Raw genomic sequence first — 18,671 nt, 5'->3', positions numbered from 1 at the left:
TCGTGTCATTGTTGACAGCTTCAATGAAATAACGCGCGGTTACAAATCACAATGCTTTGGTTGCAGTTACGTGGAATCCTTACAATTCACTGTGCCAATTAGACTTTGAGCTGAACTTTGTAAATTACGGCTGACAGTGATAATTATGTGTTAATAATATTCTGATTGTTTATGTTATGCGGAGGTATGTTCATTATAACCAGTTTAAAATGTAAGTCAATTAAAAGTAATTGAATTAAAAATTTACATGCCATCTAGATACAATTGCATATTGATAATAGGCAAGGTATAATGCATTCTTTTTTACGTTTAGAAACAAACAACAAGTTGCTGATAAGTTGGTACAATTTTTAACTGGGTAGATTAGTTACGAGACTAAAAATTTATATATATATATAGTGTAATTTTTACTGCTGCGAAACATCTTGTTTCCATAGAAATTTCCTTTGATACGCGATAGTCTATTTTTGAACCCTATAGGCATAAGGTAATTTCTGCAAACCCAAACTGCATATTACTTTATGTATATAATATGACTTATACCTTTTTTTTTTTTTTTTTATAGTGGGGAAATCTTCCAAAGATACCCACGGCCCCCGGGGAAGGAGCCGTGGGTTATGTCGGATTCTTACCGACTAAAACCCCACTGTGTTCCGTCGAGCCGCTTTAATGATGGGGCCGCGGGTATTTGTTGGAATTCTTCCGCGACCCCCTCGACGGCAGCCCATCTCCAGGCCAGGCGCAAGCCAAGAACAGGAAAGGTAGTTTGCCTGCTCTTCCCTCCCGTTGGCGGCATGAGCGGAACACGTCTCAAGCCGCCTCACCGCACCGGACGATGGATTACATTCCCCGTTCCACCGCCCGGCGCCCTTCGTCAAGGAGGCACGTTGCGACCGTGTAAAGCGGCCGCAACACGGCGACGACGCCCAATAAGACGTCTGCGCCGGATCGGGTCCGCGTGAGGATCCCTCTCGCGCACCCGCTCTGCCTCCTCTTTCTGCGAGATCACGCTCTCCGAGAATGCGATCACCGCACGCCAGGATCTGTCGCCATCCACCATTGCACGAACAACGGAGGGTAGAGAGAGATCCGGCCCAATTATCGCGACTAAGCGAGCACGGGGCTCGGCCCACGCGGGACACACGGCAAGAGTGTGATCTGCCGTGTCCTCCGGGCAGGCACACCAGTGGCAGACCATGCTGGGCTCCCTCCTCGCGACTTTACACAGGTACCGCCCGAAGCAGCCGTGCCCGGACAGTATCTGCGTAAGGCGGAAGGTTATGGCCCCGTGCCGCCTGTCGCACCACTCTTGGAGGACTGGACGTATGGCCGCAACCGTCCTCTCACCCGCGCTGGGCTCCTCGAGCCGGCGTTCCCACTCCCGGAACCGCCGCTCGGCAGCCTCGACCCTCCACTCCTCTACTTCCTCGTAGGAAGGATTCACCCCATGTGACCTAGACGCCGAGACGCGGCGATACACGTCCGCTAGCATCTCGGCGTCCAGATCCCATGGCGGCGTTCCGGCCATTACGCAGGCAGCCTCAAAAGACACCGTGCGGTATGCCCTAACTACCCTGAGCGCCATGACCCGCTGCGGCCTCCGCAAGAGGGGTCTGGTACGGGCGCTCAGGGTGTCTGCCCAGATGGGGGCCCCGTAGAGGGCCATGGAGCGGATTACGCCAGTGTATAGCCGGCGACACCCACCCCCAGCACCTCTAAGGTTTGGCAGCAAACTTCCCAGTGCTCCGGCCGCCCCTACAAGACGGGGGGCGAGGCGACGGAAGTGCTCCGTGAACCTCCATCGGCTATCCAACACGATACCTAGATATCTCATGGTGGTGGTGACCCTGATCGCTACCCCATCCACCCGGATCTCTGAGCCTGCGCTATGTAGCCTCCGGCGACCGGGAAAGAAGATGGCTTCGGATTTCTCCAGCGCCACCCGTAGTCCCAACCGCCGGATGCGGCACACCACCTGCTCAACTCCCGTGGTAGCTAATAAAGCTGCCTCCTCGTATGTGGCCCCACGCGCAGTCACCAGAGTATCGTCGGCGTAACAAGTTACGCCAACACCTGGGAGGTTAGTGGCGCGCAGGACCCAGTCGTACCCGATGTTCCACAGAAGAGGCCCGAGGACTGACCCCTGTGGGACACCGCACGACACTTCCTTCTCACTCCATCCATCGCGGGTTGGATAGGCAACAGTCCTATCTGATAGGTATGACCGCAGCAGTCGCACCATGTAGCCCGGCACGCGATGATAGTGGAGAGCTTGCAGAATACTGTCCCACGGTAAGGTATTAAACGCGTTGGCGATGTCCAAAGACACCGCCAGGAGGACTTCTCCACTAGCGGCCGCATCTTCTGCGGTGGCTCTCACGCGAGATATCGCGTCAAGTGTGGACCGACCACGGCGAAAGCCGAACTGGTTCCCGCTGAGGTCTGGTCCCACTCCCTCCAAATGGTTGACGAGGCGAGCTGCGAAAACGCGCTCAAAAAGCTTGCTCACCTCGTCAAGCAATACAATAGGCCTGTACGCTGAGGGAGAATCGCGCGGGCGCCCCTCCTTTCTTAACAGGACCAAATTCCCCGTCTTCCACCGACGGGGAAATTGGCCCCGCTCAAGGCAAGCCGAAAACAACCGCTCCACCCGGGGCCCGAGGGCTTCCAACGCTAGCACCCACGCTCGGCCAGGTACACCGTCAGGTCCAGGAGCAGTGCTTTTCCCTTTAAGCCGCGTAGCTGCCGACTCCAACTCCTCATGGGTAACGGCAGGGATTTCTTCTGCAGGCTCCTCCTGTGACGCAGGTGTCGCCGCCATCGGCAATATGACTTATACCTACTCTTTACTCATAAATTGTTTAAGTAAAAAACAATGAGTATCTGCTCTGAATGAAAACAATACAATTGTATCTTCAGTTTGCATTGTGAACGCATTTAGGTCAAGCGTTTAATAATTGAGATTTATTGATAATAATGCTTTATAAGAGAAATGTTATCGAGAAAGTATTTCAAAACATTTTTAGTATGTAATGCAATATTAATTAATACCTTGTCATTTCTTTAAAAATATTCAAAACCATTTTTTGAATTTAATTAATTCTACCCCCACAATAATTCAATTATTATTACCTAGTATATAGTTGCTATGACGAATGACGCATAGAGTGTATTCCATGCCAATCATTTTCCTCCCAAAATAACTTTAATAGAAATAATATCTAGCTTACTTTTTATAACCCAACTGTTTTGCTAAGCCAAAAAGGATACACGGTATTATTAATTTAATGTTATAAATAAATTTAATAACCTATACAGGCATTTTATTGTTTTTAAGTTCTGCTATTCCCTTTTGTCTTTATTTCACGAATGCGACTTCTTATCACATCAAAAAGGGTTATAATCATAGAATATTATTTTCAAATGTCTCTTCAGAAAACATCCGAAAGACGTACACAAACATCGGACACTGTACACATGCCAAGGCGCTTTCCAATTTCATTGCATTTTTGACGTTCATATCCAATGCCGAGGCCTTGCTATAAATATTACAATTAGCTTAGTTACGACACACTAAGATAAAAATGTATCATACACTTTTGAACAAGATTAAACGTCAGTTGTAAATTTTGTTTCGGTTTTTATAAAGTTAAACGACAAAATTCTCTTTACTTAGTGTTATCTTTTAACTTATATGATTTAGTGTGTTGTTAAAAAGGCGTGATGTAGATTCACGAGATTTACACCAACAATGTAAGATTGAGGATTAGTTATCAGTATGACAGAGCTGAATCTTGGTATAAATTCTTGGAATTGCGAATAGCACCCATAACGTAAGAGACTGGCTTTTTTACACATTACTCTAGAATGAATTATGTATTATCGTAAGTGTCGTGTATGCCGGTCTATTCATGGTATCGGTCGTCAATACGGCGCCGGGTTACATCATACGATTGGAAAACTCGCCGCGTCGAAGAGGCCCAAAGACGTTAGACCGCGACTGGACTGGGAATGAACTCGTCTCCGCTCTAGTCACGTCACGTCTGTACACTCAAGGCTGCTTTCAAAAGTTTAAATTTACGTTAAATGACATTAACGAGTGGAAACGTTCTGTGACACCTTGAGTGGAGTGGATTTTCTCCGTCTATTGTGTGTGTGAATGCGCATAAATATTCATTGCGCACACAAACGCAAAGTGCGGCGCCGTGTCGCGCTCGGTCGAGTCAAAGGTGTCGGCTCGGCGCCGTCGCTCACATCTCAAACCGTTCAGAAAAGAAGAATGTAGAGTACCTACGCATATCATCCGATACTTCATTGCATATCTTGAACTTTCATCCCCCACTTGAACAGCTATTCCAACAAAAAAAATTAATACAATATCCACTTGAAACTGGAAAACTGCACTTGAAACTAAAAATTAAAACGAAGGATATGAAAAAATCTTGAACTCTCTTGATCTACTATATGTACACAAGAATACATATGAGTAATACGTATAGGACGCATATTGTGACGTTGTATTGGCGCCACTTCGTTATAAATCTGAGCATGTCTTAAACATTAAATGAATACACAGATTGTTATAAATATATTGGCGCCACCCTGCACTAGTAAATCATAATCTGCCTCGAGATTTGATTGCGCAAACAAGTCCACTCGTAATAATGTTTACCAAAGTTAGTGTGGAAATTGCTTGTTTAACATATCACAGAGGGCATAATCAGGTACGATAAGAGGATTTACTGCGTCTATAATTTATAGCCAAAGATGCAACGTATCTATCCTTATTCAGAAGTGTGTCGTAGAGATAGCAGTGTTTAAGCAAGGCGTGAAACCGTATTTATTAGAATTAATAAATTATTTATTATGCCGACTGGCTGTAACTGCTTCTGGATAAATTTATAAAGACAATAAATTCTAATTGTAGCATTTATATTTGAGCAGTAGTTATTTAAGGCACTTTCGGATCAATGGTAGGCTTATAATAAATTTTATAATGTTGTAATTTATCCACAAAATAATCGTTTCTATATGTGTACAACAATTTTCATACTGTATGACATAATATAAGAAGTACAATAAGTTAAGAATATTTCTTATAAATCAATTCATTTTTTTATTGTACAATAGAGGAGCGCTTGGCCACAATCTTGCCTGATGGTAAGCTGAGATGTGGCCTAAGATGGAGCGCGCTTCCCTAAAATGTACCTGTTCACTCTCCTCTTGAAGACCTCCAAATTATACTCGTCGGGGAACACATTTTAGTCGATTGTGTTTGAAAAGTATAAAGTAACTAATTATAATTTATGCGTCATTGAAATATTATATATTATTACTAATAAATTATTTTTTATACTCGCAAGCGATTGATATGAAGCAATGATTGAGGTGAATGCCATGAATTAATGAAAAGTATATGAATGCTGTATTTTTATAAGAAAGCGATGTAGAATAGTAATTTTTATGTCGCCGTCTAGACGTCAGATGATTCTGATACGATTGAATGAAACTTCATCCAATCAAACAGAACAGTGAGGTCAGGAAGGTCTCACCAATCGGCCCCTATTCTTCTCGCAGACTTTAGTCAATTAACTGAAAGATCTTGTTTTCTAAGCCTTTTGGTTTGCTTTATGTGTGCCAAAGAAAGCACTTACAATGTAAAGTAAAATTCTTAGGCAAATGCAATAAATAAATGAAAGATTAGATAAATCTATTCAGGGCAAATGCACGTATGCACTAATTAATTTATTACCTCCATCCATATCAGTTGGCTTCAGTATTCATGGCAATATTACCTTGATTAATTTACTTGTTTGTAGTCTGCTTGATTATTATTAAATCAATGTTGGTGTTTTGTTTTAGCTCCCGATATTGTCCAAGAAGATAGTCCTACCATCGTAATTGGACAAGAAGAAGAAGAATTGAGCATGAAACGTACGTATTTACTCAAGTTTTCATATGCCTATATCTATCATTTTTGGTAGGTATGAATCATATTACTTTAAATAGCAATGCAGTAAATTACTATTTCTATTTGATAGATTATTATCTATTATTTCTGGGATATTGTTTTATCTTTTCTAGTTATCATTCGATTCTAATGATTATTTTATCAATAACCAAATTCCCACTGTTGATTCATCATTCTATTTCTGCATATATTTAGTTTTGTTTCTATGCGAGCTGTTTGTAAGACATATTATTTCAAAATGAATTACAGATTTTGGGGCACTCTTAACGGGTAGGTCCCCTCTCTGCATTCGGCGCGATGACATGACAGGCGTGCCTGTAGCGGCTGGGGTTGCTACAGCCCGCTTCACGTTTCGACGCCGCCATCTCTTCTGGTCTGTCCTATTGGGACCGTCTATGGCCAATCAGCCAAGAGCTCTGGCCTTTTTGGATAGAGGAGGACGTATGCTTTTGGAGCACCCTTTGAAGAAGTCGCCGGGTATACATGCTACTTATGAAGATAAAACGGATAAGGTAAGTTTGAGTTGAGTCAAAAAGCTTTTAAGTTTCTGATCTATAGAAATAGCTTAGCATTTGTTTTATTTCCATTAACATATTTTTTTCTTCTTTATGTATCCCCTCAATTTACAGTAAAAATGTTTTTGTTTATCTTCATTATCCAGTCTTCTTTTCAAGTTCCATTAAATTTTGTTTTTTCATTTTGGTATTACAATATTATCTAAGGTGTAACTTATCCTTTCTCTTCTGTATAAAATATGCTAATTGGTCATTAAACATTATTATACTAAGTATATATCTTTTCTAGCTATGTGGTGTGTGGCGCAGAGTACCACGAGAGTACAAGCGCTTGTTAAGAGAAGGCTCTCTATACGTGGCCCTTATATGGGGAGATGAGAGGAATAATTCTATGGATAGTGCGCTCAGTGGGCGGATTAGCAGGTAAGAAAAATATTTATTTTGTTTATTTGTGCTAATAGAAAAGACTGAACCATTGAACTATCCAAGGTCTTGGATAGCCTATGACTCTATGACATTAACTACAACATCTTATTTCGTTTGAACCTCTTGTATTTTGTGTTTTTTATACAATTTCTATAACTATATTTTCACAAAATGAAAACATCATTATTATAATATAATCAGCAACTAGTAAATACCTCAAGGCTTTATCGCGCGCTAAAGATTTAAATTGTGTTAAATTTAGAGTCTATATATTCAAGTCTTGTAAGAGCCGAGAGTATAGTCGTAAAGTAGAGTTTATATGAGCGCTTTCATGAAGCGTAATGCAGCTTTATATGCAGCAATGTTTCCGATGCATTACAATTGCTTGCCATACCGGCGTATGGTCCATTTGCACCTAAGCCGCTATTCCTTTAATATAATTCTGTGAAATATTGCTGTATGGTAATGAAGCTAGAATGGATTCACTTCGATACTGTGTTATTAGTGAATGCGTATGGGCGCTTAAAACTACATTAAACCAGTCGGAAAGTGCGCATACAATTAACTGAAATCGGACTCTAATCTTCTTTTGCAGCTTTCAAACACTATTCATACAAATTAATTTTACTATCCGGGATTCTTAGTGTCATGTTTTTAAGTAGAATTGAACTTTATAAGAGACAATGTATCTGATAGAACTGTTAGCATTTATCTCAATATTTCTCTTTTTTTCATCAGTTAAAATGGTATCGTAACTAAAGTTTATTTTTACGTAGGTATTATTTATTTTTTTATTTTTATAGGGTTATTTTTATAATGAAATTAGCATCTGAGTAAAAATATCAAAGTAGGTAACTTACATCATGTTGATAAATAGGCGCAATCAGAACCCAATTCCGATGCAGAAGAATTAACCTTGCAATATTGTTTCAAGGATATCGCTACGAGCCTCATTGTTCGTATTAAATTAACCGTATGATTAATAACGGAAACTCACTTGGCTTCATTAGCAGTTAGTCTAGACGAAGCTATTTATTTTACAAATATTTACAGTGGAAATTCACTCAAGTGGAACCTCGTTAATTAATTCCTATCATTATTCATAGGTTTATAGATCATCAAATTGTTTGATGTTTTTCCTTGTATTAGATATTTAACTAGACTTCCAACTTTTATTTTTAAATAATTTATTTCAATTCCATACTGTGGTGTGCATTCCATATAACGTATTCTCTAATATTTTGTGTGTAATTCAAAATTTCGCTTCAAAAATATTAATTTATCGATTCACCCGTTATCAATAAAACTACTTCGAAGGGATTTTCGTTTATATACCGATGTATATTAGAAGCAAAATTAGTTAAACAATTAAGAGCCCCCGCAGACCACAGACTTTTTATCGGCAGATAGTTTGGTCGGGCACAAATTACTCAATCAAAAATCATTTCACAGATACCCAGCACTATCAACAGAGATGTTCACGTCCCTCCTCGAGCCGGAACACGCGCCGCTATCCATTGGTAACGGCGCGTGCGACGACTACCGCGTGCCCGGACAGGAGGAGGGCTGGTGGGGCGGTACTGCTGTAGTCACAGGTGCAGCTGGAGCTGCTCCTAGCCTGCACCTAGCGATTGTGTTCAATGGAGTGTTCAAACCCGGCTCGAGGGAACAGGCGATACGTGTTCTGCTGACTCTACCGGAGAAGAACCAGACTATCATTGATGAGGTGAGTTTGGTGGTCATGTTGTGATCTAAATTGCATTTGACCAATGTGTTCTGCTGAACTTGTTGGATAGCACTGAGTCTTTCACCATCTCAACGTTTCTTTCGTTTCAACATTTACGATTCTTTCACCGATATTTGGCAGTCAATAACTTTAATCCACCAATTTACTTTCCAGATCCAGAAAATGAACAAGCCAAGCTACGAGTTCAACGTCATAGAAGTGTCTACACCAGTATCTGCAGCGGAGTTAAGATCATTAGCCAGAGGCAGGCTATTGCTTTCAGTAGAAAGTCTGAACAGTCCGGAGCGCCGTATATCAGGAGCGGTGCGACAACGTGCGGCGTGTGAAGTGTTCCACGCACCACTGATAGCTGAGAGATTGCCTGCTGCTCCTGTACCAGAGGGATTGGCATTGCTGTATATTGACAAGGAAGGCTCCCTGGTCTATGATATACAAGTAAGTTTCAATAGTAATTGGGCGGTTAAAATCTTTAGCTAAGAAAGGTTCTTAGTCTAGACTCTAGGCCATCTCTCACGGCGAGTCTACGATAACTGATCAATTATTTCTGACTTCAGCTATAATGCTTTACAACGGTTTGAAGTGAAATCAGAAAATATCTCGTTCTTTGATTAAATAGTTTAATATTTTTTTCTCTATGAACGCGTGGTATTTCAAATTTAATATTTATAGCGTAGAAAAAAATAATTCAATGTCATATTGCTATTTTACAGATAGACAATCTCGGCCTCACAGATCCAAAGATAACCCTTGTAGAAGAGCAAGGTAAACGTCACTCCCAAGTTGAAATATTGGACACGCGGATGGGAGTACTCGCTCGACCAAGTGCTAGAATATTCCCTCCGCTTTATGAGGACCAACTTGCAGTACATATAGGATCTGATACTGGTAAGTTATTGTATAATAGTATCTTAATTGGATATTATAGTCGTGATTCGCATTTCATTAAAATTATCAATCATATCAATATCAATAAAATGTAATAAATTAATGTTAATGTAATGCATTTTTAATTTTTATACATAATATGCTATTGTTATTTTTTTAATGTATTTGTATTATTCTATAGTAATTATGTACGTAACAAATCTCATCTCATATCTGTTTGTGCTTTTCGGATGCGTCTATTTTCATTTGTAATTTTTCTTTTGATATGGTTTTACTACATACATATTAAAATTCTACCAACATGTTTGCTGGTGATCAATTTACTACCATATCAATAATTTTTATTGCCCTGCTCAGTGCCTTCATCATCTAAACCATTGGTATTCTGTTTAGCAATTTACCTTTTCCAGCTATAACTATTCCACGTTCACGTGTTTTCTTTCATCTAATGCTCTGGTTTTCTGCTTACCTATTTATCTTTCATCATCATTAGCCATTTTTCTTAGCTCTTCTATCTCTCATCATCATTAGCCATTTTTCTTATCATTATTATTTTATCCAGGTCCACCTCTCCTCCGAGGACGACTCCTGTCCCGTTCACTACCAGATGCAGCGGGATCTGGACCAGCGCTACTGCGGAGGACTGATGCTCGGCTACCACCTTCTGCTACACCAGTGGCTGGGTTAGCCTGGGTATCTGTGGATGCATTGTGTGGGATTAATTATGAAGTGAGTGAATTTGGAATATATACCTTATTTTGCATAATAATTAATATGGCTTATTTCAATGAAAAGTCTTTGTGCAAATTTTAAGTATACGTTTATCACTGTGTCCTTTTTCATCAGGACTACTGAAGTCTGTCACTTTGAGATTTAAAAAAAGATTGGACACTTACGTGACACATATGATAAATGAAAAATTATATAATGATTAAGCGCGTCACACACGGTGAAGATACTATATTATTTTATCTTAAGATACTGTTATATTTTATATCACAGTATCTTAACGCATCCGGTATCAGCGTTCGGACCATCATTTTTATTTTTGTCATTGCGTACTAAGACCCCTGTAGAACCGCCATCCTGTTACAAATGACCCACAAAATTTCGCGTTTAATCTGAAAAAATTCCGACCAAAAAATTTGTGATAACAAACGACTTTCTTTTGATTGTAAAATACATATGTTGAAAGAGAATTGGGATATATCTATATAATAGATGACATATAACGTTAACGACCATTAAATGCGAAAATTAAGCCCCAATACTTTATTTCAGGTGTTCGTAAACGGCTACAACAGCGCCTGGTCGTCCTGGCTCGAAGGTCACGCTATCGGCAGTACTGGACCTCGAGCACTTTCAGGTTCTGAAGGGTCAATCCTGGAGCCGAGTCCTTCAGAATTAGCGGCTTTACACGCTGGTGCTGCCTACTTGAATATACGGGCTGCGGATAACGGCACTGAGTTTATGCGCACGCGGTTACCTCAGGTGAGGAAAATGTTCTACGTCTAAAAAATAGTTGTACATCTTTTAGATGTCGCACAAATACTTACGTTATGGGATTATAAATGCTTTTTTTGTAAGTGATTATTTTTATGGCTACTTAGTTCACTTCTTTTGACTTTATATTAACCTTTATTAAACGTTGATTACGATTGATAAGACAAAAAATTTTAAACAAAAATATTTTTTTCATGCTTCAAGATGTTAATGATGAGGTGAGTTAAATTTTTGTAGCTATTAAAAATCTTGATCTGTGCGATGTAATATTTATAGCAGTATCGCGAAGCGAATATATTTTACGAAAAAAAAATACAAACTACCCACAATAATGTTCACACTTGAACATTTTTTCTAGATAAGCGTGCCACCATCATGTCTGCCGTCCGTCCCGTACACAGTGGACAACGAGCTGAGCGCCAACTACCCGTCCACACACGTCAACGTGCCGCCAGATAACTCGTTATCCAATACTGCGTCCTGCTTCTACGCGGGACGATCCTATGAGGACGGCGCGCAATGGATGGCGACTGAGGTAGGGTACTTCATGATTATAGTTGTAAGATTAGGTGTAATGTTTTGATTTGATTGAATCATGACACTGATTTGAACTGAAATTCTTACTTTTGTTCTCATACGTATTGAAGCCGTTTCCCAAAAGTCTCTGTACTTAATTGTGAAAGAAAAAAAACTTTTTGAAGTGAAACTTCTTACGGTGCATTAAGAGTAACATTTCAAGGTCGTGTCATGGCAATACCGTCACGTCATGGAGTAAGGCGACGATTTTGGTATTTTTGAATCATGCTAAAAAGTATCACTTCTGATAAGTGCGCTTAGCACACCCGCTCTTTTTTGTATTGGTACTAGCTAACCGCCCGCGGCTTCGTTCGCTTAACCCCTTGACCATTTGTGTCTGTGATTCCGGGGGCTGAGGCATTAATCTAAAACCTAATGTATACTAAAACCTTCCTATTGAATCACTCGTTCTATTAAAAAAACCGTATCAAAATCCGTTGCGTAGTTTTAAAGATTTAAGCATACAAAGGGACATAGGGACAGAGAAAGCGACTTTGTTTTATACTATGTAGTGATATGTTTGTCCCCAGTCGTGCCACATGTGCGGGTGCGTGCAGGGCGCGCTGCGCTGCGACCCGGTGCGCTGCCCGCCCGCGCCCTGCGCCGCGCCCACGCTGCTGCCGCCCGGCCAGTGCTGCCCCATCTGCACCAGTGAGTAGTCGTAGTATTAACGTAATTATAGGTTTACTTCTCGACAAGTTATAGGTCGCGTCATGTAAAAAGAACGCTGACGGTTAAGCTGCGCATTGGCGATTTATTGGTCTATTTGGTGTTATGAGGTGGTATAAGAATAACAAATTATATGTAGTTGCGAAGCCACGACTCGAGAGCCTACTTCAAAAATAAAATAAGCAGCAAATAACTTTCGTGCCAAACTCGATACATGCCAAAACACACCCCATCACTTTCATCCAGCGTTCTTTTTACATGATTCGCGTTATAGTAGTGATGATTCATCCCTCTACTGGGCGCCCTAGAGGGACGCTTCTATACCTTGCTGTACAAACCCACGTCGGTGCAATCTTCGTGACGTTTCTATGCGTGCTGCACGCTCACTTGGATGCGTGATAGTAGTGACGTTTCTACTCTTGAGGGATGGTTATTCGTTAGTACACTAGGGACACAATTTATCGAATCTCTAATGTGCTACAACCTTAATAAACTTCAGTTAAAAATCTTATAAAGTTATCAATATATCAATAAAAAAACAGTTTCACCAACACTCAACAAACTTCCAGACTTCACAACAGCACCATATATAACTTGTAATTTCCTATCAATAAACCACCACCTTACAGACTCAACAACAGCCGTCTGGAACGAATCCCACGGCTGTCACCTAGCCGGCCAGTACCACGCGCCGGGCTCCTCGTGGCACCCGTACCTCGTGCCCGGCGGGTACGACACGTGCGCGGTCTGCACGTGCGAGTTCGCGACTCGGCAGGTCAAGTGTCCCCGGGTCAAGTGTCCCCCGCTGCGGTGTGCGGAGAAGGACGCGTATCGGCCGGATAAGAAGTCCTGTTGTAGGGTCTGTCCTGAGGTAATAATTGAATTATCACTATTTTGGTTGCCGCAAATTTATAAAGAGTAACTTCACCAGATGTTTATTGAATGTGACTTTTTGGGTCCTGTTTTATCGCTTTAAAATTTTTCTTTTTATTTTATACGACAGACTTTTTTGCTGACAAATAAGCGAAACAACCGATTTTAGAAGTAGTGAAACTAGTTATCATTAGCCCATTAGGTATTAAAATAAGCTTATACGTATCCGTGCATTAATAAAGGTACAATATTTTTTTTGTAATAATATGTATTTACTTGATTTCCTTTTTGAAAATAATATACTTATTTCGTCCACTTACCCTCCAGGTAGCAAAACTTGACTTAACAATCAAAAAAACATTAAATTCCCAGGTGAAAGCAAAGAAAGCGGAAGAAGAAACGCCCAAAGACCAAGGCGCGCCGCGCACAGCGGAGGAGATCCTGGCGGAGGGCGGCTGCAAGTTCCCCGACGGGCCGCTGCCCAACGGCAAGGAGGTGCACCCCTCCATACACTCGCACGGCGAGCAGCGCTGCGTCACCTGCCGCTGCAAGGTGACAAACATTACTATGTATTCATATATTATTATGTATCGATGTGGCTATTGGTCCTTCGAGTCCCACCCTTTTACTGTCCACTATCCAATAAGTCAATTTAATATAGAATAAAAAAGTTAATTCAGCTCGAATCGATAATTTTAAATCACTCCGATTCTATCGTACGAAATTGACTATTTTTCAAAAATTATTTCTTTTCTTTAAAAATGTCTATTGACTTTTTAAACCTATGTAATCTTGCTCGTAAGCATGTAGTTTCATGAAATTTGTGCATTAAAAAAAAAATTAAAATTTGCATGTCGTATAGTACGCTCAATATTTAACCAACTCTTGTATCCAGGACGGCGAAGTGACGTGCGTCCGCAAGCGCTGCAACCGCGCGGCGTGCGCCCGGCGGCGGCGCGGCGATGCGTGCTGCGCCTGCGCGCGACACCGCCGCCAGCGCGCGCCGCGCCCGCCCAGCTGAGCGTGAGTGCACCACTATACTCAACTAGCTGCATCCGTGTGGTTTCACTCCAGTTGATCCTAGGGTGATGATATACAGGGTGTAATCGTTAAGTGTGCGCATGCGGTTATTCCGTAACTATTACAGATATCAAAAAACTTTAAACTGATATTGAAAGTAATACCTAATGAGTAATATGACAATAATAACTTTTTAAAAATAAAACAAGAAATATCCAAAAATGTTACATGAAACGCTCCCATACATTTTATTTCCCATACATTTTGTATTCAAAGCAAATGTTCGAAATGACATCATCGTTTAGGAATACCATTGTTTTCCACATCAAGCTCTATTTAATATTTACGAAGTAATTAAATAAAAAACCTTCCATTTTAAATGTTTGGAATAGTCGCATTTCAAACTAAATGTATTGGAGTGATTGATGTAATTTTTTTGGAGATTTCTCGTTTTATTTTTATAAAGTTATTATTGTCATTTTATTCTTTAGGTATAGTACCTACTTTCAATATCAGTTTAAAGTTTTTTGATATCTGTAATAGTTACGGAATAATCGCCTGTGCACACTTAACGATTACACCCTGTATAGCTTATAGCCTTCCTCGATGAATGGGCTATCTAACACCGAAAGAATTTTTCAAATCGGACCAGCCGTTCCTGAGATGAACGCGTTCAAACAAACAAACTCTCCAGCTTTATAATATTAGTATAGATAAGACACACTTTGGTCATAAAACAGTTTTGCCATTTACCACCGTATCGGAAAGTAGTTTCTTCTATTCTAATTTTACGTGATATTTGTATCGTAATAATAATCCCAAAATATTGCCCTGTTAGGTCAACTGGTGAACACTAACGTGATGCGTAATTAAGCACCACGTAACTATTAGTAACTACATTTTCAACTTATGAACTGTATTAATTAATAATCGTGTACTTTTACAGGCCGGGCGTCACACTCTCAAGTCTCACTGTCAAGTGGTTTTAATGGTAGTGCTGGTCTACGTGGATATATGCAACGCGTACAACGCTGTATACAACAAGTATGAACTTAGTGATAGTCTACATGGACTCTTGGGCGACACGCTCTTATCAACAGGTGTTAAGGACAGTGCTAGTGTACATGGACTCTTACCACGCGTACTGACACAACACACGCGACACGTCCTACTAACGCTAGTGTACGCGGGCCTTTATATTCAATAACATTGTTGTTGTCCGAGGATACTTAGCACGCGCTACTCGATAAAGGTAACATTCTACTTTCGCTATTTTGTACTAAGTTGCGTGAGCGTGAGCAAGTGTGCGCGTACCTTTATATGCGTGTATTAAGCACTAGTTGGAGCTGTGTTGTGATCAGTGATTGCGGAACATTCAAGTGTCTTATATCTAATGCGAACAGTTAGACTGACGCCCGTAACCTAGAGCTGTAGCCACAGTAGTACTCGAAGATATTTACTAGACGATCCAACTGAGAATGGGAGCGATATAGCGCCATATTGTGACGTCATTGTTGTTAATTCAAAACAATTAAAACTTTTGTATATACATCTTATGTGAAAATCGGACAAAATAACAAAATCGTTTTTGATATGCAAAAAGGTTTCTAGCAAATAGTATTTCTATAATGATTAAGGACATTTGACACACAAGGCTATTGATGTTTCTATTCTGAGTTGGATCGTGCAGTAATGACTTGTAAAGCTTAATATCTTTGGGTAGAGAGCGTAGTTGTAACGTTGCCGACTTAGCGAGTTACAAACTCAGTAGTGTAGTGTAGTGACGATGTTGTAACGACAGACCTTTACTCAATTTGATGTTCAGGTTATTTAGGTGTTGCGTAACTATAGCTTAAGTTTAAAGACTGATTTATACTCGGAGTAAACGTCTGTCATAGTGTCCTCATAGTATTTATATTTTACTAGGTCTTTATGAAGCTTACTGCTTTCTTTCAATCCTAAAACGATTGGTTCTAAATCTTTTCAACATTTCGGTATATATAAAATTATTTCTACAAGTTTGTCGCGCAAGTCGGCAATGAATATGCGTCTTTAAGATGCGGCATTCGGCCGCGCGACTTTGCCTTTCCTTAACTTTAGGCGATTTCAATGTACTTCCCACCGGTAAATATTATAATTGGTATTATGTATCCAGTAAATTAGGCGCATGGAACGGCCCGATGTGATGGAATTCTAAATTATGGCAATAAATATTTTTTAACGGAATTTATTAACTTATTTTCTATAAAATTTTAAAGATTTGATTTTATTTATAAGATATTGTTCGTTGACAGTTTTTTGATATCAAATTAAATTCGGAACTAATAAGAACTCGTCTCTCGATCACGTGGGCATCTTGCTATGTAACGGAGCGCGGTCGATGTTAAGATGTGCCATATTTTCTTAAATGTAAATAATAAATTATTAATCTATATTTACCTGCTCTATGTGCATATTTAAGGAATTTCATGTAAATCGAATCGATGTAATCTTTATTGGAAACATCACATTATATAATTGGTTATATTTATTGTGCATTTGCTTAGTGTTGTGTAATGCGAGCGTTTATTTGAACGTTAAATATTACCGTATTTAATCAATCTGTGTTAACGTTTTTAGTATAAGTAATGTATTATTGTGAATGTTGGCCAGAGCTTGTAAATATTAGATATGTTATATATCTTATTAGATTACTCTATACGTTCTATTTAAAGCATGTTGCTGATATAAGATGTCTAGTGTAAGTATATCTGAAGGGTGACTAGTTTTGTTTAATTACTATAAGTAAATAGTGTTATAGTCACGTAATTAAGGAAGCTAGTCGAAATATGATGATGTGATGAACGCCATGTAGGTAGTACGTCTGTCTTAGTTATTACTTAAGAATGGATTGCTTTTACGGCACGAATTTCTATGGATTTTGATATCACGAGACATTGCCAAAAAATGTGAAATTGATGTATTTTGTCGTGTTTGTTGTGGGTTCTAGTCCATCAAAATTGTAAATGTATTATAGTCACTCACCTGATATTGGCTACCTTTGTATTTTATTTTCGTACGATTATTGTAATTCCTTGCGCGAGTTACGGTTTTAGTTTTTTTAATTATCTAACAAGTAGAGTAAACCTATGGCTTGCTAATAACATAACTAATAGCCATAATGGGTACTATGAATATGCTTGTATTGCATTGTTTTATTTAATAATAGTTAAACTTCCTGCAAGTGTATAAAGGGAGGAATATGGTATTTTAAATTTTGGCTTCAGTGTTAAATATACATATCAGAATATTATACTATTTTTATCATGTAAAGTGCATAATTTTGGCTGATTAAGCTTATCAATATTATGTAAATCATCATACCGTTTTACTATACATTAAATTACTTGTCCAATCCAAAATGACTTTTATTTGCTTTTTCCTTTTTTTGTGTGTGTCTGTGTTTTTTTAATTGATCTTATTTCTAATGAAATTTTTCTAATCAAAAAATGAATTTTTCTAATCTTTTCGTAGACTATAGTTAGGTACTACATATACATTTTATTTCATAACAACAATAAAATCCTTTTTATTAATGGGATAGGTCACTTATGTGCTATAAAAGTAACCTCAAAACTTGTGTATAGTTTCACACATAGCATTTTTTTCGTAAATACCCTTCGTATTTTGCAATCTCATAAACATGCACAATTAAAAGTATTTCTCCAGTAAGTATTTGAAAAATTAGCAATAAACAACCAACAAATATTACATTTTTGCAAACCCATATATAGGTTTTGTGCAATTAGCATATATGACTGAAACATGTGAAATGTTTTAGGTCTCCAATAAAATCTACGATAGCATGCCATGCAAATGTTGACATGTGCTGGGTAATGCAGAAATAATGGAGTGCAAAATATGGATTCTGTTAGACTTTTAATTTTATTTTGAATTATGCAAGGATTATTCTTTGCTGTTTTTTCTAGTACTGTGTGTCTCGTATACATTCATTCCATGTTATAATGAAGTCGGTTAAAAATATCACATAGTAAGTAATAGGCCTGTTGTATAAAATACTATTGAAATAAATACAGCTGATTTGGTGAGAGTACCTTAGGGTCAAGTTAGAGAGGAAGTCAATTTCTGCCAATCAGGTTAAATAGAAACACTTAAAAAAACAAATATATTTATTTATAAGTTAGAATGTATGATTCAGAAGTTTTCCAGGTGAGTAGAATATTGTTCTGCCTATCAGAAAACACACAAAAAGTTTGAGTAGATTTATTGCCCTACGTTTTTTTTTCTTTTTCGCAATTCTACTTTATTTTAAAGGGCGCTCTACATTTTAGTTCATACTGAAATTCATGCATATGACCTTGGTTGCTCATATACAATGAACATTATACTATAATATACATGTAGTACAGCCTAGTGTACGCATTTACACATTAATAACAAGCGTTGGTCGCCAAAAGCACGAGTGTCGCGAAAATATATTCAGCTC

At 39.1% G+C, this 18,671-nt stretch overlaps 1 protein-coding gene across 1 annotated transcript in view; it reads left to right on the top strand.

The window, feature by feature from the left end:
- Nucleotides 1-17,586, top strand: part of sog (chordin short gastrulation) — a 70,482-nt gene extending 52,896 nt beyond the window's left edge. The window contains exons 4-17 of the mRNA XM_089702379.1: nt 5,863-5,934; nt 6,221-6,483; nt 6,776-6,909; nt 8,365-8,638; nt 8,813-9,094; nt 9,370-9,544; nt 10,107-10,273; nt 10,826-11,035; nt 11,406-11,582; nt 12,154-12,274; nt 12,922-13,163; nt 13,538-13,717; nt 14,061-14,188; nt 15,132-17,586. Of these exons, the coding sequence (XP_089558505.1) occupies nt 5,863-5,934; nt 6,221-6,483; nt 6,776-6,909; nt 8,365-8,638; nt 8,813-9,094; nt 9,370-9,544; nt 10,107-10,273; nt 10,826-11,035; nt 11,406-11,582; nt 12,154-12,274; nt 12,922-13,163; nt 13,538-13,717; nt 14,061-14,186 (2,423 nt within the window). The 3' untranslated portion in view covers nt 14,187-14,188; nt 15,132-17,586. The remainder of the gene's footprint in view (nt 1-5,862; nt 5,935-6,220; nt 6,484-6,775; nt 6,910-8,364; nt 8,639-8,812; nt 9,095-9,369; nt 9,545-10,106; nt 10,274-10,825; nt 11,036-11,405; nt 11,583-12,153; nt 12,275-12,921; nt 13,164-13,537; nt 13,718-14,060; nt 14,189-15,131) is intronic.
- Nucleotides 17,587-18,671: the final 1,085 nt, after the last annotated feature.

Source organism: Colias philodice, chromosome 13 (assembly GCF_061535455.1).
Source record: "Colias philodice isolate Cphi_HAF_F1 chromosome 13, ilColPhil1 Martin Lab GWU primary, whole genome shotgun sequence".
NCBI lineage: Eukaryota > Metazoa > Arthropoda > Insecta > Lepidoptera > Pieridae > Colias > Colias philodice.
This window is presented reverse-complemented; position numbering and strand designations above follow the sequence as displayed.